The sequence below is a fragment of the Amblyomma mixtum genome, chromosome 6, assembly GCF_055824585.1.
Source record: "Amblyomma mixtum isolate Tamu chromosome 6, ASM5582458v1, whole genome shotgun sequence".
NCBI classification, from domain to species: domain Eukaryota; kingdom Metazoa; phylum Arthropoda; class Arachnida; order Ixodida; family Ixodidae; genus Amblyomma; species Amblyomma mixtum.
The window spans coordinates 80,451,130-80,478,750 of NC_143017.1; the positions used below are offsets into that span (position 1 = coordinate 80,451,130).

The 27,621-nt window shown below is 46.4% G+C and overlaps 2 protein-coding genes across 2 annotated transcripts; one reads left to right on the top strand and one right to left on the bottom strand.

Moving 5' to 3' along the window:
- Positions 1 to 1,234: 1,234 nt before the first annotated feature.
- LOC149339508 (uncharacterized) lies at positions 1,235 to 15,580 on the bottom strand. Its single transcript, XM_089550938.1, has 7 exons — positions 15,490 to 15,580; positions 15,240 to 15,295; positions 14,122 to 14,217; positions 12,239 to 12,286; positions 8,551 to 8,568; positions 6,978 to 7,036; positions 1,235 to 1,361 (listed from the first exon to the last, which is right to left on the bottom strand). Exons 1-7 carry the CDS (start codon positions 15,578 to 15,580, stop codon positions 1,235 to 1,237), a joined length of 495 nt encoding a protein of 164 aa, XP_089407064.1.
- Positions 15,581 to 24,916: 9,336 nt separating this feature from the next.
- On the top strand, positions 24,917 to 27,376 carry LOC149339509 (uncharacterized). Its single transcript, XM_089550939.1, has one exon. The coding sequence runs from the start codon at positions 24,917 to 24,919 to the stop codon at positions 27,374 to 27,376; it is 2,460 nt and encodes an 819-aa protein (XP_089407065.1).
- The last annotated feature ends 245 nt before the right edge of the window (positions 27,377 to 27,621 follow it).

Here is a 27,621-nt window from a genome sequence, read left to right on the forward strand (position 1 = left end):
CCTCACGAGGACAACCGGTGTCGCCCAGGGGCTCCTCGATGGCTGGATGACGTCGTCGCGAAGCATTTCTTTAACTTGGTCCCGAATGGTTTTTCGTTCTCACAACGACACACGGTAGGGAGTTTGGCGGTGAGGTTGGGCGTGCTGGTGAGTTACAATGCGATGTTTGGCAACCTGCGTTTGTCGGACCTTCGACAATGACGAGAAGACTCGCTGTACCTTTGGAGTAGATTGCGTATCCGGTCTGGCCTATTCCGGGGCACGGCTGGGTTCATGTCGAAGACGTGCTTGTGATTTCCTTGGGTGAATATTCTGGGACTCAATCCGAGAGGGCGAAGGCGTCGTGAGTGTCGGATAGTTCGTCGAAGAAAGCAATCGTCGTTCCTCTGCTAACGTGCCGGTAGTCTTCGCTGAAGTTCTTCAGCAGCACTTCAGCTTCACAGTTGCGAAAATTTCCGATGCCTCTTGCAATGCCGATTCCTCGCTCTAGAAACATCTCCGTGTTGCCCTCATTGAGAGATTCCATGTTCTTGGCATCCGTGGCACCTACGGTGACCATTACGCTTTATCAGGGTGGCACGCTCACTTATTCATCATGGACACTCAAGGCAACATGACGCTCTTTGGTCGTCATTCAAAAGGCTGTCTTCGTCCATCGAAAGTGTGATGAGTTTGGACCGAAGGTCGATGATCGATTGATACTGATTTAGAAAATCCATGCCCAATATGGCATCGTGGGAACATAGTTGCAGCACTACGAAGGTCGCAGGATAGGTATGTCCCTTGAGATTCATTCATGCTTTGCGGTGTCCCGATGGAGTAATGAGGCAGACTCCTGCGGTGCGAATTTGTGGCGGTCCCAAAGGGCCATAACGTTCCCCAGTTACGTGGCGAATGTTCCATTCATCACCGAATAATCGGCTCCTGTGTCTACTACAGCGACAATTTTGCAGCCCTCGATAGCCACTTCTAAGTCGGATGTGATGGGTGTTGCGTTGCACGTCTCTCTCGGCTTCGGGTCACGGCTTCTTCGGGTAATGTGAATCGTGGGTAGGGCGTGTCGTCGGGGCTTTTCTCGGTAGCGGCACCATTCTGAAGTCCGGTCACGTCGTGGTCGAGCTCATGTTTGTGTGCGGCGTTGGCGTGGTGGGCGCGGCATTTTGATGTGGCGTGGTCGGTTGGGGATCTTCGTCGTTTCACTGGTGAACAACCTAACCTTCAAAAGTTGCTTTCTTTAGTTTCCCTTGCGAGGGCTGAGGGACCTTTGCGAAGAGCCACTGCGTTGCTGCGGCCTGGCGACACAAACCGGGGTGTGGACGGTGATGGTGAGCAAGTCGGTGATGCTGACGGTGATGGTGAGACTAGCACAGAAAAAGAGCATTGCATTTCAGACAACCACTACGCGTCATAAGAACACGTAATGGCTGATCTCCGCATCACCTCTAGAAAAAAAAAACGAGTGGCGCTTTGCTGTGCAGAATAATATCCCAGCTTTATTTTTTTTTTATGGGCTTGCTTGTGTTCAGAATGCTTTAATCGGTCGGCGACTATCATGTCAAGCTTTTTACGCGACTTGCTTGCGCTGCTCTGGATCTTGAAAAATCTGTCGTATTGTTCTGACATTCATTTCAGGTCACTCGTAGAGATGTGTGAAGCAGTCCTGAAAGTATACACAGTTTGTGCAGTGAATTACGACAAGACTAAGCTGCAATCACTCCAACCTTTCCCAAGCACTCTGTCATCCGAGGAGCATGTTTTAAAATGCTGCGCGCACACTGGACAACACGAGATGCCGCTAAGAGCGCTTTCTTACGGCCCAAGCGTTGCCTGTTGGCATACTGCCTACAAACGTAAACGTAGGTGATCTGTGAATAAAGCGGAGCTCTTCGCTTCCATTCAGATTTAAGTGCCGAGTCGTGTCCACGACGTCAGTTTTGCTACAATTAAAACCAGGCTTTACAGTCATCGAGGAGCGCTGGAACCAGCGTAAACAGGGTAACATCGCAAAATCTAAGTTCACTGAGCTAATTTCAATGTGTATAAATTTGTAACCTTGCGAAGACAGTAGCTAATTTTTCTTAAAATCTGCTTTTTACCCGTGAAATTACGCCCTTCTTATAAGTTACACACAAGAACATTCATTCACTTATCTCACAAAACCAGAACATAGGATGAGGATGTAGATCACATCAAAGTCTAAGCTAAATTTCACTACGGAATCATCAGCAACGCCCTTTGCATTAACTGGCTCTTCTTTGTTGTCGTGATGTCTTCGTTCTCAACAATTTTTCTTACGCCTGCAACTCTTGTATCGAGGGCCTACGTCACCGAGCGGAGTGACCAATACCGGAGGGCGAAACTGAATTAAAACGAAATGCAAAATGCAACTCCTTCATAGTTGCGCTGGTAAACTAGAAGAGGCCTTGATAATGAAATAAAAGGGATAAAAAATTGCAGGAAACATTTCGGTGAAATGCTTGGACGAAACACACGAGTAAGAACGCAGACCGCACACTTTCACTGTCTCGGCGCTAAAGGTGAGACAGAGAGAGAAACCCTTTATTCAGGAGCAGTCATTTTGTCCTGCGTGAAATAATGGCTGACATGCTACTCTGCGTCAGGAAGGAAATTAGGGAAACACAGACGGAAGGAGAGAGCTGCGCAAACCCATGAAATTAATAAGTTAAAGAGGAAAAATAAAAATTTTAATGAAAAGAAAAAATGGGGAGTGAATTTGGGCCGAGTTCTATCAAAGAGTAATGCTACGAGATATTAGTTCAAGAGCAATGTCCTACAAATGGAATGGTGAAGTTCACTGCCAAAGGTGAACACACAAAGTGCACAAAGGTGAAACTTGAGGAGATATTAGGCGATGAAGTTCAATGTCCTACGAAAGGAATAACAAAGTTCACGGCATGAAGAATGAAAAGCACTTAAGGGTAATATTAGCGGAGATATCAGGGCTTGTCGAGTCGGCAACACTCATCTAAGAAGTCAAATCAAAGTTCATCGCATTTGCAGGCTGCGTAAACCAGGATAAGCAACCTAGCACACAGCCCGCTGTTAGAGGCACCTTTATGACTTACTCCCTGCAGTGTTCATGAAACGGACGCTCGTCGGCATACGGTGAACATTCAAACATAATATGTTGTATTGTTTCTATTGAGCCGCAGTTGTCAAAGTGTGGGTGGTTCATTTGTAAGTGCTGCCGCAAGCTATTCTTAAATGTGGCGTTCAGACGGATATGATTATAAACAGTTCCCAGATAGCGAGGAAGATTGGGTGGTAGTCAACATCTGAGATCTGGGTAGATTGAGTGAAGCAATGGGTAATGATGTGACGGTGACTTCCAAAGCAGATTCTTTACTTTATAAGCATATCCTTCGACCAATTGGAGTGCATCGATTTTGTTAAGAAAATCCTCTTGCACTTCTGATGCCGTACACATTTGCGGGCCGCTTAATCCCCTTTTTCTCTGGCTTTAATGCCTCAGTGAGCTGGTATCCGTTTAAATGTTACACGTATAGTTGCCTGCGGCAGTAGCCAAGTGATGTACAAGATGTGTAGTGTTCTGAGAAACTGGATGGTGACTGGTTTTCTTCACCAGGTTGGGGAGGGTTTGTAGCGCTGCTTTGGAGCCTGTGAATGACACTCATCAGCCAGGGCTCTGCCACAGAATAAAGGAGACAGATCCTTTAACTACGTGAAGCTCTGCTATCATGGAGGATATCTTCAGCTGCAGGCGATAAGAAAGCATTTTGCTTGTTGAGGGCGCATAAAGTCCACAGGAGGAGGTCTGCAAAGAAGTTCATTTATCGGTGAAGATGTGAGTGTCCTGTCAATACTCTTCGAAAGCTTGCAGTAGCGCAGCCAGTGTTATGCGGCTCTTCGTTTCCGCGCCTGATATAAACAGTTTGTTCTTTTTAGTCGAGAATGTCCAGTGAGAAAAGGCTGAAGTCAGTCGTTTCTGAGGCTGAGTAATATAATAGCAGGAAGGTACAGGAGTTGCACAGCTTGGCCGAAGCCAGAGTTACTGTGGGTTATGTGGACATGGTGTAGGAAGTGTTTCTTTCCTTGGATTAGTACATGCTGTAGATGGGCACGCATAGTTTCCTGGGAGGTGATGACATCTAGCGGGAAAAATTCTCCTTCCGCTACTGTCGCCCAGGCAAAGGATCCCTTTGGAATGCCAAGACAAATCCGCAGGCAGTTGTCCTGCGTGGATTCCATGGACTTCTCTAAAATACCAGTAAACAATATCATAATGTTCCTTAAACATAGGTTTTTGAAGCAGCACCATTCAAGGACAGTTACTACCCCATCGTCTTCCTGCCATAAGCCTGATAATTTCTGATGTTACGGAAATCCTCTCACGGAGTTTTTAAATCGGAGACGCCAAGAAATTTCCGTCGATCACAATACCAAGGAATCGCTGGGACCATACCCAAGTTAGAACCCGGCCATCAAGGAGGTGCGGATATATGGTCATTGTTTTCTTTGTAAATTCCATGAAAACACACTTTTCTGGCGAGAGCCGGAGACCTCGGAGAGCCAAGTACATGCAGGGGGTAATCCCATTTGTAGACGTCGCTGGATGACTTAGCGCGAGCGTGGCAAGCTTCAGATACAGATATCATCTGCATAAATAGTGAGCAGTTCGCAACTGGTGGCGAAGTGCTCGAAGTAGTAAGAGAATATGTCTATTTAGGGCAGGTAGTGACTGCTGATCTGGATCGTGAGAGGGAAATAACTAGAAGAATAAGAATGGAGTGGAGCGCATATGACAGGTTCCCTCGGATCATGAATGGCAGTTTACCAATACCCCTCAAGAGAAAAGTATACAACAGCTGTACCTTACCGGTATTCACCTATGGGGCAGAAACGTGGAGGCTAACAAAGAGGGTTCAGCTTAAGTTAAGGACAACGCAGCGAGCTATGGAAAGAAAATGATAGGTGTAACATTAAGAGATCGGAAGCGGGAGGAGTGGGTGAGAGAATAAACAAGGGGTAATGACATCCTAGTTGAAACCAAGAGGAAGAAGTGGGCTTAGGCAGGGCATGTAATACGAAGGCAAGGTAACCGCTGGTCCTTAAGAGTAACGGAGTCGATTTCCAAGAGAAGGCAAGCGTAGCAAGGGGCGGCAGAAAGTTAGGTGGGTGGATGAGATTAAGAAGTTTGCAGGGATGCGGTGGCCGCAAATGGCCAAGGACAGGGTAATTCGAGAGACATGGGAGAGACCTTTACAATGCATTGGGCGTACTCAGGCTGATCATGATGATGGTGATGATTCCTCGTGGTAGGTTGCTTGCTAGTGTTTTTGGATAATATTGATTAGGAGAGGGCTGAACACAGCTCCCTGAGGTATGATGCCCTTTTCCACTGCCCGAAACAGCGTTGGGCTATTTGGTGTACTGCTAAAAATTTGAAGGTTTTAAATAGCTTTCAATTCACTTGCACAGCTTCCCTCCGAGACCAAGATTGCCCTAGGCTCTGAGACCGGCATGGTGAAAAATAGAGTCAAAAGAGGCCTTGATATCAAGGAAAACAGCGGTCTGGATGCATCCAGCATGAAGGTCTTCTTCAAGTGACTAATCGAGGGCTATCAGATTGCCAAGGTGACTAAACGAGGGCGATCAGATTGCCAATCGCAAAACTGTTTTGGCAAAACCCATTCATCTCTCGAGGATACTCATTCCGGCTTTCTAGGAAACATGCAATGCGCTTGTAGACCATTCGATTCATACTACTCAGTAGCGCAGTGAGCCGGAACGGTACTTATCTTGTTGGCTACTTACCACATTTCAGATCAGAGACATTTTTTGCCAAGACTGGTGGGGTGCTCAGGGAGCTACAGGTGCTTTGGCAAAACCACCTGATATATATAGCATACAGAAGCAAAAGCAGCTTTTACAGTGCGTATGCGTTTTTCCGTGATTAATATTTCGTAAAAATGTTTCCTTAAAATGTGTTGCGACAAGCCAAGCTCGCCATATCCGATGCAAAATTGTACATCGTGTCACGCTTGGATCTGAGAACTTGAAGTATTCAGGTATATCAAGCCAGACGTCAAGGCGACTAGCTGCCTGCAGATTAGGCCCGTGCGCCCTGCGGATCCAGCGATATTATCTTACTTATCTTATCGCACACCCAAAGGGCCTGAAAGCGAAACAATAGAGAGGGGAGGGCGTGCATGGGCAATAGCGACGTGAAGAGATGTTGCTATAGGATTGTAGCGCATCAGGTAGTGCGGTTATGAACACATCATTTTAATCAACAGCAACAACACTCGAAGGCAAACATTCCAACCAGCAGCAGTCTCAAGAAAAGAATGCGAGAGAGCTTCCACTTGCACAAATGGCTGTGCACCCTCATCACACGAGGCACTCGTCTGCTCAATAGAGAGCACAGATACCTTCATAAGCGCTCTGATAGTGATGTTTGTATTCGGTAGTGACTGGTGAGAGAGGATGAATAAACGGTCGTACGGAAGCGTTCTACATTGGAGGGAAGTCTGGTTTGTTCAAGATATCAAAAGAAAATAAGAACCAATAATTATATTAACGACACGAAATGGCTTGAAATTAAAAGGGCATCGACGGGCAGAGGAGTCAGAATAAGTTTGCCCTTACCTACAGTCTAGCAAAAAAAATTGACGCAGGTTCGTCGCAAATGCGCCGAACCTTAAGCTGCTTATCTGCAATTCTACCTGCAATTGATTACAAAATTCTTTCTGCAATTCTTTCTGCGATTCTTTACAAATTTCTTTCCGAAATTATTTCTGCACTTCTTTACTTTCATTTACGATGTTTCTTTTTTGTTTTTATTATATGTAATTTATTACTGTATTATTGTTTTCATTTTTGTTTTATTATTTTCATTTAGCGCTTCACTGCCTATCAAGGTCGTTTTCCATGCCGACATGACCTTAAAGAACTGAATCAGTAGACTTTCGCTCTAAAAAAGGCCAAGGCCGCACCGTATACTCACGGAAAATTGCAGCATAGTCTTGCCCTTTTTGATTCCCTTTCGCAGCATCTGAAAGGAAACGCAAAGCTTTTGTCAACATTATATAATTTCTTTTTCTTTACGCCGAGAGCTGAGTAAGGGAACCTCCCCAGGAACCCGATTTAAAAATAAAACCAGCGTGAACAGGAAGAAGGAAACAAGAAAAATGTGAATCTGCACTGATAAACCCAACTTGCGGTCCTTAACCACTACTTTGTCAGGCGCAAAGAACGTCCACACCGGACGAAACCGAACACTACCGCATTCACGCGTTGGCTTGGAAAGAGAATTAATATTGTCTTGGGGTAAAGAGAAGGCGGGAGAGGGGGGGTTGGGGTAGGAGGAGGGGTGTGAGCATTGGGCCCGGTAGCCACTGTAGAATGCGTTTCTTTATATAAAAAAATGAAGTTTTTTTTCTCGTTCTTTTCAGAGTCAGGTATGATAGCTCATTTGGCAAAAACACGAAAATATTTCACACGTGGCAAAAAGAAAACGGCTGCCTACCTGACGACGCTTGCGTTTTTGTTCAGCTATTCAGCAGGGCTTTAAACAAAGTACTTGAGCACCGACAGCAAGTGCGCTATGAAGAACAATGCTCCAGATAAACGTGTACATGGAACACTGTTCAGCATATAACTTTCTAAATTAAATTAGAACACGGCTTCACGCATATTATTGATTTTTGTAACTGTGACATGTTTCTATTTATCTAACCAGGTATTTAAAACCGAAGCACCAGTTTAGTCATAGTTACCAGTTGGCACCCAGGCAAAACTACTTGTTATGCGGAAGTGTACGAATTGTGCAGAACTGGAATTCGCATGTAGGGCCACAACTTGCTAAACCTAGACGGCGGAAAAATATTCTTACGGACATATATACTTAGTGTTGAAATCCAAGGTTTGACGAAATCTCGTCTGGTCGGGTGAACACATGTTAAAAATAAAGAGGCACCGACCAAAAAGGTGTCGTCAAAATGACAGACGTTTCGGCTTCCACACGGAAGGCGTAATTTATAAAATGCCCTGCTCAGACTGCGATTATTCCTACATAGGGGAAAGCGGAAACTTCGAGAGACGGCTGAAAGATCACAAGAATGACGTCAGAAACAAGAAGGTGGCTTCCAACGCACTTGCTGACCATGCCGAAAGCACGAAGCACAGTATCGCTTGGGAAGAGGCCGCAGTTATCCGCCGTGAGAAAAACTGGACGTCACGCCAATATCTGGAGTCCTTGTTTTTACAGACAACAGATCACACGCTGAATCGTAACATCGGTAATCTGCCGCCCGCGTACGCTAGATGCCTGCGGCGATTAGTGCAGCGTACTTAAGCTCTTTGTTGGAAATTTTTTCCTTCAGTGAACAAGGCTTCCGTGTGGAAGCCGAAGCGTCTGTCATTTTGACTACACCTTTTTGGTCGGGGCCTCTTTATTTTTAACATACTTAGAGTGTAACCGTTACTTGGCCTGATTTTTTTTCCCTCACAACATTTTCGCTATAAAATCTACAGAACACTCGAGCAATAAGCCCATAAGTCACTCACCTTCAAGTCCGAATTTCGCTGCGTGATTGTAAAAGTTAAGAGGATATTAGAACAAAATAGAAGGCTGGGCGTCGCTTTCAAATGTGCTGCAACTGAACGTCAGCACCGGTACAACAAAAACAAGAAGGAAAATAGCAGATATCTAAGAAAAGGCCTAACTTTTCTGCAAACAAACTTATTTTCTCTACGGAAGCATGAGCATAAACTATAGACACCATCGTGTTCACGGGCTAGCACTGCAGGTTTTTCAGAAAAAACAAGGATAAAAGCTAGAAACGCACAGGCTAGAGACACTTAGCCACTCTTTTATAGACATTTGAACAGTCTTAGCCACACGTAGCCACGCGGATAACGACTGAGAGTCTTGGACACATAGCCGCACTCTAGAGTCTAATTGAAGCTCTATACGCAGTGCGAGTGTGCGTGCCATGAAATTCAGTAGAAGCGAACGGGTCAGCACTAAAACAAGTTTCCTCCCATTGTGTCTCATCTTTCATTTGCAGCTTCGAATACCTTATTAAGCGCATAAGCACCAGTAAATGCGAGCGGAGGTGCATGGCTGCACATGCCCGTTCGCGTTTATTGGGGCTTCTGATGCATTAGGGTACTGATACAGGTAACAGAAAACGCGCTCAACGAACGCTGTCAGAGGGAAAGATTTTCCAACCCTGTTACAAGGTTTTCAGTGAGCCGCGTAACTACACGAGAGCCGCGAGAAGCACCAGATTCAGTCGCATGCAGAAGCACGTGTCAGGCCTCATGGTGGCCCCCTCTTGGCTTTTCTTGGAGTCGCCGGCTAGGCAGATTCCAGCAGAACAAAAGAGGTTCGGCTTCGATAGCGATCACATCTCTCAACGGCTCCGTGCCTAAGAGAAGAAGTCGCCGCCACTCGCATCGGCACAGCTCCGCCTGGAAAGACTGCCCCCGGGGCCGCCATATTTTCGGTGTACACTTCTCGGAAGTTTTTGAGAAAATTCCCATTTTTATCGTTTTCAGCACTGAAATTTTCTCGTTAATTAAAAGTCATTTTAAATCCTCCCCTGGCAGGCCTCCATCCACTCAAAAGTAATTGCGCCAATTTCTCACAAAAATACACCAGCATTCTAGGAAGTGTCGAGGGTTTCGAGCCCACAAATGGGATCTGAATTTTCGAGAGTCGGCTGCTCAGTATCTTTTTTATGCGTGAAACTGAAGTGACATTACCGGCCTTCCGCAAAACAACGCAGTGCTGTCGCCTACCATAGCGCACGCTTTTGGGAGCAGTCGGCAATAGGGCACAAAAGAATAATCGGCCAACTTTAGCGGCAGCTCGACACCATCGCATTATTCACTGCACAATGGCAGGCGTTGGCAGTAGTACGGGATACATTACTGCAGGAGCCAAGTAGTCATTGGTAGCGCATATTCAGAAAGTCGACGAAAACGCAGTAAGCTAGATATAAAAGGTTTGGGCAGCCGAAACATGCGTAAGACAATGGAGTGCATATTGCAACCGCGTAAAACGACGCAGGACGAAGAGAGGAAAGCACAGGACAAGACAGAGACAAGTCATCTCTTCGTTACACGCGTTACACTTGTTACACTTGTTACACGCGTAAGACCCAATGCGAGACTGCGGGTTGCAAGAAGTCTAATCGTCGCAGTAGTCAGCGACAAGCTAAGGCGCGTGGGGCTCCAATTTACGATTCGACAGCAACACAATATATAAAACTCCTCTCAGAGTTATATGGTGCCACAGACCGGCACTTGTCAGAGCTCAATCGAATCTCTGCTTCCTGATAGGAGTTTAGAGTCGCAGAAATGAAGCTACTTCTCACAGTCACCCAGGGCGAAGGTACCAAGTACCTGGAACGAAATGTACCTGCAGTTCAAGACAACCGCCAGTTGACAGACATCGACATGGAGGGCACATTACAATGTGACGGAGACACGTGCATGATATTTGCAGACACTGCTGTTACCCGGAGGGCGTCCAGTCGGGCGGCCCTTGCCAGAGCGGCTATATCCACAGTGCAGCCACGCATAAACAGGCTACACCTTCAGCGACGATCATGAAGCCCTCAAACGGCTCGTTTCCCGGGCTCACAAGTCAACCATTTCATACTGTATTGAACAGGTGTGAAGCCTCCTGCTCAAGGAGAAACCCATCTTTATCCTTGTGCAGTAGAGATTGGGCCCCAGAAGGACAGGTTCCATGAACAGGATGACCCCTGATAACTGCCCGTGAAAGCCCAAAGGTAGATTTCCAACTCAACCTCGGCGGCGAACCAGAAGCCCTGGGCCACCACCTCTACGTCTCCTAAGACTCCTTCCCAATAGAGAACAACAAAAACGCTAGAACAAAACATGAGTGGAAGAGCATACCATAAGGAGGAAAAAGCTCAACATCCTCTCTTCCATCACCACTGGTCTCCCACGAGCGGTTGAGGTTCTAGCCCCCAAACGCAGAACACAAGTGGTTTGCACTCCCTACATCTTGATCAAGCAGAACCGAACCCAGATGTGATGTGCGAACTGTCTTGCGTCCACCAGCGTTCAATTCAAGGACCTCACCAGTCCCACAATGTCCAAACAATCATCCTAGAAAATCAGTTGACCTGGCCGCTGACAGTAGCGTCGTAAGAACAGTGGCTAGCCGCACAAGATGATGATGAATTGAAAACTGGTGCTATTTTCTACTTCACGTAGGAGGCCGATATCATTTCCTTCATCTGATTCACGTCATTGCTCTCCGTGGCTGTTGGTTGTTTTAAAATAAAGGTTCGATGGAATGAGCTTCCAAAATAACAGCCGCCGGAAAGAATGCCAGTGAGGTTTCTCTGATCTCTGTGCATTTTCCCCTGAGTCAGACGCTGTGCCCTATCCCTACTGGCATAATCTTCCAACAAATCACAAGAACAGAACACTAGGCGGCTTGACACAAACAAAGAAAAGGCCTTCATTGACGCTTTGTTTTCGATGCGCACGAATGATAGAATGCTTTCAGCAAAAACAAGAAACATAGCTCATGAAAAAACTGTTACGTGTTCGGGCACACCTGCGTGTGAACTTGCCTGCATGAGTGATTGTGCGTAGCTGTTTGTGCTTGTGTACGACATACAGAACCATGTTTTTCTTAAAAGCACTGTAAGCTGGGGTAGTTGGTACTGAAAAAGCGTTAAAGTTATGCGTTATTCCCACGTTAACGTGCATTTCTCCTTGTGTAGCGCATCGTACTTACAGCGCTAATTCTTTTCGTCTAAACTAATTGCACTTCGTTACCAAAGGGCATGTATTTCGTGCATTATATATCTTCGTTCTCTATGTACGCTCACGTAATATTCGTGTCTTTCTCCATCTCAATATGTCATGTGTAGAATGACCCCCGTCCACGTCTTGGTGATGCAGATAGAATTGAAATTTCTCAAAAAAGATATGATCCGTAATTGGCTCGCCTCACGTAAACAGCCCAAAAGCGGTTTACGTGTGCGTAGAATGCAGAGACGACCTGTTTTTGCTAAGGCACTGAAACCTGGAGCCAAGGAACTGCTCCATGGAACTCCTTGAGAAATTCGCGAAAACTTCCACTGCAGAAAACAGGCTTCTACCAAGCACAGAAGCGACGAGCACTTCACTGTACTCCAACCGAGACACTCCTGCCAACTTTCTAAAAAATAAACGCTCAGTTTAGGAATGGTAAGAAACGCACCTTGTTAGTTGTGAAGCTGAGAAACACCTTCATTTGAATTGCTGCTATCTGCATGAGAAAAATAACAGTCTAGTTGTACAGTATAACAGAGCAAGTCGAGTCTAAACTGCTCCGTAATTTATCTTTCCGAAGCAGCAATATTTTAACGCTACCTTATGCTGTCACTCATTACTAAGCTGCAATGGAAACAAAGGATCGGTTCTGATGAAATTACCGTGATGAGGAATGAATTGAGGAATCTTATGTCATATCGCCACGGGACTGCAGTCCCACTCCACTAGATTCTTCGAGCTATGTGACCCCCGTGAAACTAACATACAGGAACCGATCATTCCCACATTGATGAAATGGAGGAAAATGTCGAATGCCAGTTAAGCGGCACCTCAGCCCAGCGGCCCGCTTCAACACAGGAGGTAGCCTTGAATTTACAGCAATCCAAAAAATACTTACCTCACGTAAGCAACTTCAACGCTTTTTGAATTCATCCGTTTTATAGACTGCAAATTCATAAACCAAGCTTTCCTGAACATTGTATTGTCTGGTATAGAAATCAGTGCGCTCTCACAGCGGGTATGACAAAAGCTACTTTAACATGTCATTCCACGTGAAGCGTACCAAACATGGCACTCGCCCATCTAAAGCTTTTTCTTAACGTTATACACTGTTTTCTTGAACGTTTTTTGTTCTCGCAACACTGCTATTTGGCCAAAGGAAACTTCCTGCTTGAACGAAAGCTGGCGAGTCATCTGCACCTCCGCCTTATCAAACACTGAGCTTGTTCATTCAAACCAGTGCGACGCCCATTATAAAGCACGCATAGAGTCTTGTTCGTTGTTACAGTTTTCTGATCTACTACAAGTCTTTTGCACCACTTTATAAATAGGCACTGGAGAAACATATGCGTCTGAGTACTCGACTCTTTTTCGTGGCATACGCCGCAGCGTCCGGTTGCTGAGCAGAAAGTCACGAGTTCGACTATTGCGCAAATGCTCATTCTTGACCACCGCGGCTGCATTCCTAAGGAAGCGAAGTGCAGAGCACCAGTACGCTGATCTTCTAGTAAGCGGTCGGAATTAATCTCATCATCATCATCATCAGCTTGATTACGCACACTGCAGTGCAAAGGTCTCTCCCATGCTTCTCGAATTAACGCTGTCCTTTGACAGCTGCAGCCAGCGTATCACCACAAACTTCTTAATCTCATCCACCCACCTAACTTTCTGCCTCCCCCTGCTACTCTTGCCTTCCTTGGAATCAACTCCGTTATCTTTAAGGACCGGCGGTTATCTTGCCTTCGCATTACATACCCTGCCCAAGCCCACTTCCTCTTGATTTCAACTAGGATGTCATTAACCCGCGTTTGTTCCCTCACCCCCTCCGCCCTCTTCCGATCTCTTAACGTTACACCTATCATTTTCCTCGCTCCGTTCTCTTTAACTTAAGCTGAACCCTCTTTGCTAGCCTCCACGGTTCTGCCCCATAGGTGAGTACCGGTAAGATACAGCTGTTGTATACTTGAGGGATATTGGCAAACTGCCATTCATGATCTGAGAGAACCTGCCATATGCGCTCCACCCCATTCTTATTTTTCTAGTTATTTCCCTCTCATGATCCGGATCAGCGGTCACTACCTGCCCTAAACAGACATAGTCTCTTACTCAGTCCGCTTGCGGTCGCTTAACGTTACACCTAGCATTAATTATGACCTCGTGGTCGGAATTAATCTAAACCCCTAAAATAAGGCGTTCTTCATGGCGAAGAGCGTTGCTTAGGCAAGCACAAACAGCCTAACTTTGGACCATTGTTCACGCACCAACGATGAGGCGCGTAGGCGATGACGCTGCCTGTAACTAAAGACTGTGCGAGCGCCTGCACTGACTCACCACATGAGGATCTCGACAGCCGCTGGTAACGTTCTCACGTCTCAGCACATCGTGAATAATCTTCTGCGTCTCCTTAATCGAAACATTCCTCAGAATCTGGAAATCAAAATGATTAGGCGCGCTTTATTTTGCTGCTGTTATAAATCCGCTCTCAACAACAAGGATTGCGAATAGTCGTGCGGGCAGTTTGTTCATTTGGCTGCAACTGAGGTGAGCGTTGGTGTCGGTGCAGATTATGCTTCTTTGTTAGAGGTAGCCTGAGAGAATGGTAATAGGAAGGGTCATTTTGGTTTTAAGATATTGCTGCGTGCATAGCTAAGCGTGACCTAGTCTACACAGTTAACTATTATTTACACGTACTACTTCCCCACCGCAAGGACAAACGCTACTAAACCTCTGAGCCACAATGAGAAATAGTGCAAAAAATATATAACCGGTACTACAGCTATTTTTTTTTTTTTCAAAAAATAGGGTGATGCACGCTTCCATGAATTTTCTTAACGCGTTTCGTTCTTAAGAAGGAAAGCCCAACTTTTTGTCTGCTTCATTTTGAGGGATTGACTTAGTTTACACCTCCGCTTTTAATTTGGATTGAAGTTCGGCAGTTGAAATCATATTTCTTTTTGCTATACCAAATGCAGCGCCGTCCCGACCGGCCGTTTATTCAGAAGCATTTTAGACAATGTCGGTCACAAGTTCTGACGCTGGAAAATTTAAACACACTCTGAAACTTGCGATTATGGTGTTGTATGTCCTAAATGTAAGTAACAAGGATGATTGTAACAATGGTCTCATGCAGGAGTAAACAAAAAAATACATTTACGTTAATGCGCTGTTAGCTTTCATCCTCGGAGGTGCACACTTTACCATTGGTATCCCCAGGAATTTGGAACGGAGAAATTTATTTTATGGATGACTAGATCTCAATGAAAGCGTTGAGAGATGTATGGCTTCATGTTGAACAAAATTAAGAATACCAGTAACATATATGGTAAAGGTGAGGATTAAAAATCTATAAATGAAGTTCTGAAATCGTGCGGACACCTTGAAGCATAAAGACACGACACCACTCAGACTGAAATGCTTTAGCTTAACATGAATCTGAACGCAGTTCTTACCATGCTGTCGAAGTGCCTTTTCGCGCAGTGAATGAGCTGTTTCAATTCTTGCTTGTCTGAAAAATATGCACAGTAGTAATGAACGTGTTCATGACGTCTTTCAGCTTCCTTATTTCAATGAAGCAGGTAGACTTGCTAGAAAAAATAAAACACTATTACAACAAGGTTTGCGCACCTTAGTGCTAGTTTTCTTCCTACCCTCCACTGACCCATTGCCTAAAGTCGTGTGTGGAAAGTTATTAGTTCTCACCGTAGTCGCACTTTTGGACGGCGCTTTGGCTGTAGGTGTACGCAATTAGCGCGGCCGCGGCCACCAGCCACTTTCTGCCGTCTCGAGTCATTGCTGGAGTAGAGATGGAGAAAAAAGGTGTTCTGGTGAACGTGCCGTTGTTTGTCATGGTAAAGTCGTCCTACACCAAAGTGAAGACAATTCTGCTAATGCCCCGCTTCAGCATCGGTACTGCTCATATGGGCAGGCATGCAATTGCGTGAGAAGGCAGCGAAACGAAAGCCAGTGAAAAGATGCTGTGGAGCGAATGTGTTGGGTTAGCAGAGAGCGAATTAGCTGTAAATTTATTCAGTGATTGTCCTTGATGTATGCTAAGGTGGTGAGAGAGCACGCAAGGAGCTCAATATAATTCGTATTTTATGGCAACAAAAGCGCAAAAGCATTTCTTAGAACAATTTTGAATCTCATTACGCTGAAAATTTTGTTTTTTTTTTTCGAAGGGCTTACAAACTCCTCTTCTACAGAAGTAAAGAACTTATGCAGGAGATTTATGAAAAAAAAATGTAGTAGTCCAGTTTCGCGCGTTTCAACGCGTCGATATCTGCATCCTTAGCAACGTCGGTTGTCGAGCTGTCCGTACTTTGGCTATGTTACCATAGCTATTGCCGGCCGTCGTTGAAATCAAAGTGCAGGGGGACTCCAGATGACGTATGTAAGCTTGTGCCGGAGCCCTGAGTGCAAAGGCCTCTTCTTTCTAATTTGCTGCTTGAACACTGCGGTGTCTTGAAACTAGTCTGAGTACCTATTAAACTTCCCTTTAAAAAGATACCTCGCGTATGCCTGTAACTACTTCTGTTCGAGAAAATCTGGAGCGTTGCAGTTTTCTTGAAACGGGGATCTGAAATCCTAGGAGATAGCGAGAAAACTTACAGTGTTCTTAAAAATGTTTTCCCTTTCATCGCAGAAAATGCCGGATCACATCACTGCATGTCTAATGCTCACGTCGTAACGTCAAGTCTGACTACGGTGCTATGCCTGTTCACTCGTCCAGTTTCATATCAGGAGTGCGGTTCGAAACACGGACGATGTTGTCCTTAGTAAAGGTGGGTTCAGGCGAGCTCAAGGTCACCACTCTGAGGAACTCCTCTGAGTAACCTTGAGCGTGCCGCTCCCAATCGAGCTCAACGCAGGACGCTGACAGCGGCTCAGAGGGGTGACGTTTGCGTGATGTGGTAGGCGGTCCGCGCGGATCGTCCGTGATCCCGTCCGTTCTTATGAACCCACCCTTAGAAGAAAAAATTTTGCACTTACCACAGGTCCTTCTCCAGATTGAATTAATCAAATTCAAAGCATGGTAAAGAGAGATCGAATTGCGTGCCTGGGTATCAGCGTATGAGCAAGTTCTGCTGCACCTGAGTGCGCACAGAGCATGCATTATCTCTAAATATTTCCTGGCAACTTACGCACGTCTTCAAGAGTTCGTCACCTGCTTTGCCATCATTGAAGAGGGATGTTAAGTCACACAATGCAAGAAAGTCGCGCTATAGCTTATGGTTGACTCATAATGCTTCAAACAACTCGTGTCTTGCGCGTTTGCCGCCAGAGTGCAAGCCTTTCTTATTCAGGCACGACGAACAGACATGGAATTATTTTGGAGTAGTTTCTAGCACAGCTGTTGCTCGGCGTTATATACTTAGCTCGCTATTATAAAAGTGGATTGTTTATTCGGCCAAATGTCAGTTTATGGGAAACATTTAAAACTTTGGTACGGCTTTTGATATAAAAACAGAATGCGCTGTGCAAAGTGATCCTGAAGTGTCAAATAAGGAAAGGGTAGCTGAAGCACGGCACCTGTTGACGGTGCTGAGGTAGTAGAACTGAAGGTTCAAGTCGCGCAATTATTGAGCGTTCCCTTAAAGCGCAACTGCACTGTAGCCATCATTCAGGCGATCGTTGTATTCAAATATTCACTTTTTTTTTGTTGTCCCTCACTTCGTAAGATTCTTATTGTAGATACTGGTTTGAAGTTTAACCCTCGTAAATTGCTTAGTTCTTAATTTTTTAGGACATTGTCTGGGAATTGGCCACTCCCAGAAGCTTTTTCGCCAAGTTACAGGAGCCGAAACGAGTTCTTCTCAAATTTCTCGACTGCAGCAGCAACGGGTGTGTACTATTCCACACGTCCGTGAACTTTCCATTAACTTTTATGTGAACGTTTTTTTTTTTAACGTTGACTGAGCCAAAAACCGAATCTATTGCCGGGTTTTGTGATACCGAGAAAGAGAAGGCACACTCCTCGTTTTAGCGAAATATTGGCGTTACAGAAATTTTTTGCCTTTTAACTCCCTGCGCTAGCCCATAACAAACCCTGTTTTCAGCGGCGACAAGGATGAAATAACATCAAGGCGAATTTTTACGTGCTCAGTTGACGCAATTAAGCATGCATTAAATGACCAAAATACAATTTGAGGATGTCTGTTATACGCGTGTATAAAGAGGAAATCCGTAATGTACACTGCACAGTCCAGCCCCCTTATAACGGCCGCAGTATAACGAACGCTCACTCATTACGAACGGGGGCGGTGCTTGCTTGAAAATATCCATTAGGCAAATGGTACTGTTTCGCATACAGTGAAAAATCGTGATTGCATCAGTGAGTAAGAGAGAACGGCGAGACGCTATAAATTCGTCTCCACTATAAAAAAAAAAAACTTGCCCTTCCCGCAGTCACGAATACTTAAACCCTGTCAGAGATCCCTGACAACCACCATATAAAGAAAGTTAAGATTGTTGGTAAAGCACTGATTGAAGCACCAGTGTTTTTATATTTTGTTATACACCATGCGCCCCCTGGTCGCGAAGAAAGTTGCATTTTGGGGGGCTTTTTTTTTTTTACCAAATAAAAGCTTCACTTAATAGCGCCTGTCCTGAAGTAGTTTTTGCCGCTACCCTGTTTTCGTAAAGAAACCTAAAAAAACGCCACATATTTCTTCCCGCTGAGAACGCCACCGCTCAAAAAAGCAATGAAAAGTCAGGACGTTTCCAGAGCTGATGAAATTTCGCTGTTATACCAGATGCCGTCAAAACGCTTGCCTTGAAAGACGCCATGGATCTGCGCAGAGCACAAGCTTGATGTTACCGTCCTTCTGTGCTCGAGTACCAGCGACAGCGATCGGTGGCTGCCCTTTATTGCATGTCGCGCGACTTTATTTTATTTGACTCGCGTTTCACTAGGCATATATTATATAGAGGATGGGGATATCCACTGCCTGTTCGACCAGTGACGTGCCGAGTCCGGCCATGACACCGAAAAAAACATACATGAGATGGTCATGTTAGGGCTCGACAACTGTGCGGAGCACCACTTCGGCCATCCCTGACAGTTGTGATGGTGAAGCAACCTTTTAGTGCAGGTTAGGAGTAGAGCTACGCCAACAAAAGCTCGATCTACGCATCGGCCGCGATCTTGGCATCATCTCAATGTCTACCGAACTGTATTTCGCTACACCACCAATGCCAACCGTCGTCAAGGCCCACGCGCGAGACCCCGGAACATCTTGCGAGACAGACTATATTGATGTCAAAGACTGGCTCTGGCTGTATGAGTCCGTTAACAAACATAACAGGCGGGACGCCAAGTTCATCCTTGCCAGCATGATCTTCTGTCCGGTCGGAACCGCAAAGGCATCCTATGAAACCCACAAAGAACTGACCCCCTGGGCGGTATGAAAATAAAAGCTCCGTGACTTGTTTGGTGAGCCTATTGGACGGCGGCTCGTCGCAACGATCGCACTTTCAAATCGTGGCCGAACGTCTGCAGAGTCTTTCATATCCTATATTCAGGGCGTCTTGGAACTGTGCAGAAAATTGAGAAGGATGCGAAGGAGGCAGTTTATTGGGACACGTACCCAAAGGTACTGCCGACGACGATTTCAACCTCCTGCTGTGTAAGGAGTGCTAAACAGTCGCTTACGTTCTACGCGTGTGCCGACGCGTCTAGCAGCCCAAATACCCGTGCATTGCCAACCGTTTTAACGGGCTATTGGCGCTCCTCGTAGCAGTATGTATAGGAGCTTACAATGGAACTTTACTTTAAAGTGAAACTGCCGTTACCAAGCACACAGTTCGTTTACGACGGCTCGAGCGCAGTGCTTTACGGCTGTAGAGGGCTGTAAAACCCTTGTAATTAGTTCTGAATTGATTGAGAATTGATTGAAGACTACAGGGCGACGCTGTTGCAGCCACACACTTTCTTCCAACTCACTGCTACCATGCTGCCAGACGGAGTGGCGTAACGGCGGTAGCCGTGCGGGACAAAAGTGTAACCTGCACAGGGGCGTATACAGTAAGCAAGCTAGAAATCTAATAAACATTAAAGCACAAAAATTATATTTTGTTGTTATTGTTGTCAACATTTTTATTTGCTCAGAGAAGTGATAGAGTAAAGAGAAAGAAAAAGAAAGGTGTGGCTATGTGCCACTAAGCCTGAGGACATCATCATCATCATCATCTTGCACGCTGCGTCAGCCGGACCTTACGTGGATGAAGGAGAGACCTCTGCCGCGGCTGACATGAAGGCTCATTAATTTGTAAATAACATTTTTTCCTGCAGCTGTCACCTCTCGAAAACTCTATGGAGGACTAGACACCCGAATTAGAACCGAAAACTTCTTTCTGGGTGTTTTTCCCTGCAGCAGTCTGGAAATGTCAGCAATTTAGAAAAGAAACGAGAAAACTCCAATTTTTAAAATTCCTTGTATAGCAATTAAAATTAGTTGTTCGTCGAATGTCCGTTGCGATATTTCATGAAAAAAGAAAAGTTCGCCATATGAAACGTCACTGTATGCAGAGAAAGCGTTCAAACCTTTCATTAGTAATAGACAAACCAACCACTACGTAGCGGTGGCCTAGTAGTTGACTATCCGTCTCACATGCGGGAGGTGCGGGGTTCGAACCCCAGTGCCACCGGGTACCCATCGGTGATACAATGGGTACAAGTTTTCCACTGGTCTGGTGCTCGGCTTATTTAGGTTAAAATGCTTGGGAAATGGGTCTTGTACCTTGTACCATGACACTATTTGGCCACAGACGCCCTTGCGCCGTAAAAATCTATCACCATCACCACCTAATTTCCCGAACCACTCATTGAGGAATGAAGCTGAACTCTCGCGAAGAGCTATGGCAACTCTCGATGCGGTACTAGTCTAGAGGACCATTTTGTTCATTAACTGTTTATTATTGTTGTTGTTCAATGCCTGTTATTGTCTTGCTTTTTTTTCTTCTTATGGCCTGCTGCTCGTGGCTATGAGAGGAAGTAGCAAACAAAGAAGAAGAACGTCCCGGCTTTCAGCGGTCGCAGGATGCCACGCAAGTCGTCGCAAAAGGCAAGCGGGCTACCACGTACCTCGAACCACTTAGGATTATGTGACTAACCATGACTAAATCGCATAAGGGTATGATTAAAACTTACGGGCAATAGTCATCACTGCCTTCATTATGAAGGAGCTGCCAAGGAGCGGAACAACGTGTCGTTTTTTCCGAAGCCGAGGGCCATGTAGTTGTTGCAGCATTCTTAAATGTTTGAGAGTTCGCCACTCACACATCGCCTGAACAGCGCTACAAATGGCATATCTTCTTTTCATGCGTGCACAAGGGAGCAAAGCCGTTGGCGGACTAGGCCACGGTGGGAGTTCTTGCACTTTTATGCGTAGCATATTGCAATCACTCAGTTCAGCCCTTGGGCGCGGCCGGGCAGCCACCAAACCACGTGAAAAAAAGAAAAAAAAAACAAAAAAAGGAAAAAGGAAAAAGTAAAAAGAAAAAAGGACGGCTGAGCATGGTGGCGGTTGCCACCACCCCGTTTCAAAGGGGGCGCTCCTATCCATCCATCCATCCATCCATACGTCACGGAGGAAAAGCTGCTGAGAAAATCGAGTGCCGCCAAGCAATACCTCGCGCAAAAAGACCGCGCAATATGCAACGCATTCTTGGCTTAACCAAGCTAAGCCTGGGCATCTTTTTTTGCAGGAAAAATGTGGCAGAAGCAACGTACGCAAAAGGATCGGCAAGTTAGGCTTCTCTACGAATCACAATTGGAAATTTGAAAGTATAGAGGATAACGAGGCGGGCTGTCCTGCAAGGTGTCAGTCTTTTTTTTTCATTTCTTGACAGATATTTCCTATAATACCTCACTAAATCATGCAAATTAGGTTTCTATAATATTCACACGTTAGTACTTACAACCGTATTGTGCCAGCCGCTGGTATTTTAAAACGTCGACTCTTACACACGGAGAATTCGAAAAACATTGCTCGAGTCTTGTACAGGCTAAGACCGTAGCGTTTCCCTGGCGGCAGTGCATTCATATCGTTTCTGCGAGGTACCGGGTTCGGGATATGCTGCAGCCGGAAACGCAGCGGTTCTTCCAATGTGTGCAAGCTTTCCGGGCAAAATTCTCGCCACACTCCCTCCACCCCCCCCCCCCCCTCCCTACCACACGTCTAAAATCCGGTGTTTTACAAAAGAACTGTTTTCGAACTCGACGTTTCGCATCGTGTTGTTGCCGTGGGCCAGCTGTGCATTCCACCAAATGTCACGGTACCATGTGGTCCTCAAGGAGCTCATACTTTATCCATGCAGCGTTCTACAGGAACAGCACTTATTGAGCCTAAACGTGTGTAGTTAAGTTACACTAACAGGTTTCGCCTCATGGACGGAAGATATATGCAACCACTAGAAGGATTTGCATAAATTCAAAACAAACAACCACTTGCTGCATGTCAGGATGCCTGATTTCAGTGCTTGTTTAGCTAAATAGGTAACACCGAGGCAAGGCAGTGGCGTGTAACTTTTTGAAATAGTAAGCTGACCCTCTTAGGTATTTGATTGTACTAATCGAGGTGTTCGGGAAATCGAGCCTAAATGAGTTCCTCCACTCTTAATTCCGTACGGGTACTTTATGTAGGCTTCCGCACTTTAATGGCACAGGCTTTTCGTCGGAGTTTTAGTTACAGCACATGCATGTGAGAAGTTTCGTGCATAAAATGAAGACAATGCTAAGCTTCACGTTCAAGAACAGCGCTAATAGCGGAATGCGTGCCACAGCGTCCTGTCCAGCGTAGTGTAACGTCTGTATAGTTATTGAACGTGCATACAAATTGGTTAAAAATAAAATATAGCACTCTGAAAATAAAAAAATCAAGTGCTAGGATTCATTGCACATAAACATTAGTAACCGTCAAGAAACATCTTTTTATTTCGCGAATAACAACAAGGATGGTAGGCTGACTGACTGAACCTTTTGTCGGAATGTATTACAGCTGCGTCGATGGTATACTGCGTGCACTGGTGCCGATTACAGTAAAAAAAACTAACCTTGTGCAAATACTGCACGCACCCACAGTAATTCTCCTGTGTTGCCCTGGGGTTAATTCAGTGACAATTTTATTATGCATAACGAGAAAGACGGATCCAAATGCCTCCGAAGATCTCATCTCTCAAGTGCCTTTCTGTTTGGCAATGACTGCCTGGCTCATGTAAATTCTGACTTTCAGTCCTTCTACGCGGAAGTTTTATGCATTATTTCCGTGTTTCGCCAGGACCTTAAACTCCGTGTGGTCACAGATGAACTGCTCAATGCATGTTTCCAGTCGGTATCGCAATTCGAGTCTTGATTGTTCTGTGGTTTGTAAATGTGAAAGTACGAGCCAAGAATTAATATGCCTTTCTCGTGATAGCACTCGGCAGGTTCAAAATTGGACAACAGAAGTACTGTGCATTACTGCCAGTCCAATATCCTAGAGAAATCGATTAAACATGGCGTATAGGCATGCTCCAGAGTGCGTACCGATATACTGCGTATTTCTTAATTCGTGCTCCGAGCATTTTACCAGGCCTGAAGCCGAGGTCTTATTCAAGAAACCAAGGAATGCCGGGAGATATGGGGAAAGCAAAGCAGAAGAAGAAAAACAAATTGCATTTTTCCAAGGCGTTTCCCAGACTAGACAGATTGCCCACATAAACAATGTTTTCACATCACGGAAAATTACGCCATTGTAAAGACGTTGTTTTTCCCTCCGGCTCCAAAAACAGCTGTCATACATTAGTCTGCGAAGCTGTCTGAAAGGTTGGTTGGTTAATGGGCTTTAACGTCCCAAATCGACTCAGGCTATGAAAGACGCAGTAGTGAAGGGCTCCGCATATCTCAATCACCTGGGTTTCTTCAACGCGCACTGACATCGCACAGTACACGGGCCTCTAGAATTTCGCCTTCATCGAAATTCGACCGCCGCGGCCGGGATCGAACCCGCGTCTTTCGGGTCAGCAGCCGAGCACCATAACCACTGAGCCACCGTGGCGGCCCTGTCTGAAAGGAAAACGAAGGCTGTCACACTAACCACCGCGAGTGGTTTGCGCAGAATGTGTCTTTTACAGCATCCCGCACTGGTGATGCGGCGGTAGCTATCCTTGCCGGCATGTAAACTCCCAAGTGAAAGGCTTCCAATGTATCGCAGGGCATAGCAAAGGACTTAGCAATCTTACTTACATTGTCATCGGTGTGGGTGCGTACCGTATTTCAGTAAAGTAGGCAATTTCACAACAAGAAGCACAAATGCATGTGTGATATCATCGCGGCAGCTGCAGGTGAGTTGTGAAAAGTATACTAAACTACCTAACATTGGCGTCCTTTCTTTTAGAGCAAAAAAATGTCTTTGGAATTGCGCGCACTTTTTATAACTGGTAAACACTCGTAGCTCTTTCGTTTTCTGATTTTTTTTTTCAATGCGTACATATGATTTACTGGTAAATACTTGTAGCTCTTTCGTTTTCCAATTTTTTTTCAGTGCGTACTTATGATTTTCTCATTTTTAACAGAAAATAAGTCTCCATTTGCGTCAAACCCCCTCCTCCCCCCCCCCTCCCCACTTCCTATTTTAGCAGGAATAGAGCTCCAACTCGTCCTATTCTATACCTTGTTAGAGCAGCAGAACATGGTCAGAAATTAGAAACCTTTTTACATTGCTCCACAAGCAACTTGTTCCTTTGTGGCGGAGTTCCCGGTTGCTAAACGCACCCGCTTTCCAAGGAGCAGCATTAAATTGGCGCATTGCGCAAAAATTCACCGAAAAAGAAATTTAAGAGCTAAACATTAAGCTTCTTCATATACCTTCCGCGACACAGCGGAAGCAGTATAAATATATCATTCATCTCATCTTTGACCTTCTAACACTATAGCTGCATTTTTTCTTTGCAGAAAAAAACCTCTTCCGCTGCTGACGACTTAGGAGGAGAGGACAAGTCTTCAGTAGATAAGTCAAAAGTAGGATTAAAGGAAGTGAATGCGAAGCAGACCACAACAGGCAGTGCAGTTTCAAAGTCAAGGCATTCCAAGCGAAAGGGCAGTACCAAGGCAAAGCCGTCTTCATCTCTTCTGCCACCCCCAGGAAACATGTCACCAGTGTCGCCAGTGTCACCAGTGTCACCAGCGTCACAGGCCGAAGGTGACATACCATTGGGAAGAATAGGAGTCACACCAACCACCCACCGCCCATCACGACCACACACCCTGGAACCAATGGTACCGTACGAAGACAATCCGCCGTTGTCTTATGATAGCACACGACGCTCCGGCCTTCTAAACCGATCATCTGCCTCCAGAACTAGTGCGACTGTGCAACGTGGCCCGGAATCTCCAGATAGTTTCCAGCCATCCATCACACGAAAGTACTCTCAGCCACCAATCGGCGTTTCGTCTCCATCACTACTGAGTGAGGTACCTTCACCTCCCCAGCTTGAGCAAGATCAGTGTAAATCACCCGGCAACGTAATGACTCTGCCGCGGGACATGTTCTCTCCACAGGGCATCATGTCACCGATAGACGTATGCGGGAAGCAGAACGAGTCTCAGTCTTACGTCGCATACGGCCCGGAACAGAAAGAAATGTTGTTTTCGTACTTCGCCGTCTCGCTCACAGTGGTAGCCTTCTGCGCGCTCCTCACCGCCCTCCTGTTCCTCACCGTGCCTTCCGATCCGCAAGACATAGTATGCACAACGGCCTCTTGCGCGGCACTAGACGCCCTTCTAGAGGCGAGCGTCGACTGGACCAGACCGCCGTGCAGCAACTTCTACGCGCACGTCTGCAGCGGCTGGGCACAGTCGCACAACTTCTCCGTATACCGAAGCCACTTGCACGAGTTCATCAGCGATGTGCACTGGATCCTGGCACGCGTCCTTGTTCCTTCCCACGCTCAAACACCGCCTCAGGTGGTCGCCGCCTTCTACCAGTCGTGCACGGCAGTACTGGCGGAAGGCGCCGACGAACTGGCGTCATTCCGTCGTCAGCTGCAGGCAGCAGGAGTGACCTGGCCACGTGTCTTCGCCAAGTCGAGCCTGATGCTCACAGCGGCCTCTGTGTACGCCACCTTCCAGGTGACAGCGTTACTGCGCATACGAACCTCCATACGCAATTCGAGCAGCGTGCTTGAAGTCGCGCCGGAAGAAACGTTCTTGCGCGGATGGCTTCGTACGCGTGATCAACTGTCACGCTCCGGTGCTTACGCGCGCTTTTTCCACGAGACCAGGACGAAATACGCTGGTAACGAAGTCTCACCGGGTCGTCTACTCGACTACGAATCGTTTGTCCGACTCGAGGATGTCGTCCTGACGGCACTGCTGCGAAAACGACCAATCGCTGGCGAAAGTACAGTCAGCGACATCGCAGGTCTTGCTCAAGTCACAAGAAACGTTTCCGAGACAACGTGGCGAAAAGTAGCCGAAAAGTTGGGCCTTTCGCAGAGCGCGCGTGTATTCATCACCAACACGGATTACCTCAGAGAGATTGACGAGCTCCTGATCAGAGTTGGCGAGCGATTCCTTCATTACTACCTCGGCTGGTGCGTTGTGCAGCAAATGAGGCGCTATGTAAGCCAGGATCTCGCTAACAGCTGGTATGATTATGAAGGCGCCAGCGCCCGGCCGGAACAATCTGCCGACTGGAGAGCGCACGCCGATTGTATGCAGCTCGCCGAGATGCTCATGGGACAGCTCACCTTCGGACGCTTCGTCCTGTGGAAGGTGGACGCCGAGGACCATAGCTACGTGCGTACCCTGGCCGAAGTCATCGCAAGAGGTTTAGTGCGGCAGGTGTTTGAGAAGGCGCAGTGGAGTCACCAAAGTGGAAGAGTTCCGGTCGAGGTGAGAGATTTCCATCTAGAGTTACACGTGGACACCATGAGGGTCGTCGAAGATGCGCTTGGCCATAGGGGTCTCGCCAACCGCTCTTCGCTTCTAAGCAACTGGATGGACGTCGCCGCAGCCATGAGTACCATAAATGACACTTTCAGAGACCGGATCTCTACCACCTACGTCAAAGACCTCGTGGCAAGGGAGCGATACAGCCTTTTCGACAACACGAGTCGCACACTCTCATTGCCTCCCATGTTCGCCATGCTGCCGCTTTACAGGCGACAGCTGAGCGACACGACCAAGTTCGGAGCCCTGGGCACGCTCTTTGCCACGGCATGCTTCGAAGTCTTCCTTGCCAAGCTCGCCAACCATTCAACTGCCACCGACGAAGCTTTCCGAAGGCTGCGATGTTTCGCCGACGCGGCTGAATACCGCAGCGGCCAACTGGAGATCTACCATTCCGCCGCGTCTTTTTTCATCGCCCTAGACGCGCTGCGGTCTTTTGGAAATACCGACTACAGGCGACTCCGAATGTATGACAGCTTGCAGTCTTTCTTCGTTGTGATGTGTTACTTACTGTGCATGCCAAACACTTCCGATGAAAGCATTGTGTCTGAAGCGATCTGCAATGAGGCCGTCAAGAACAGCGAAAGTTTCGCCGTGGCATTCCAATGCGCTCCCGGAACTGCAATGAATCCGGAGAAAAGGTGCCGGTTCTTCTAAAACAAATCCACGTTGGCCACTTTTATCCTCAATAATCAGACTGTTTACATGACATAACTGTTGTTTCTCGTCCTGTACATCCTTTATGTGTTGCGCTTTGTCACATATAACATCGTTCTGTGCACCTGGGGAATCATCGAAATTCGCTAACGATATCCTGTCATAACATCGGACCTTGAGGCGAAAGCTTGATTGCACTTGCTTTCTTCTTGTAGGAGGCCCACCACCAAAAATAGTGCCTTTCA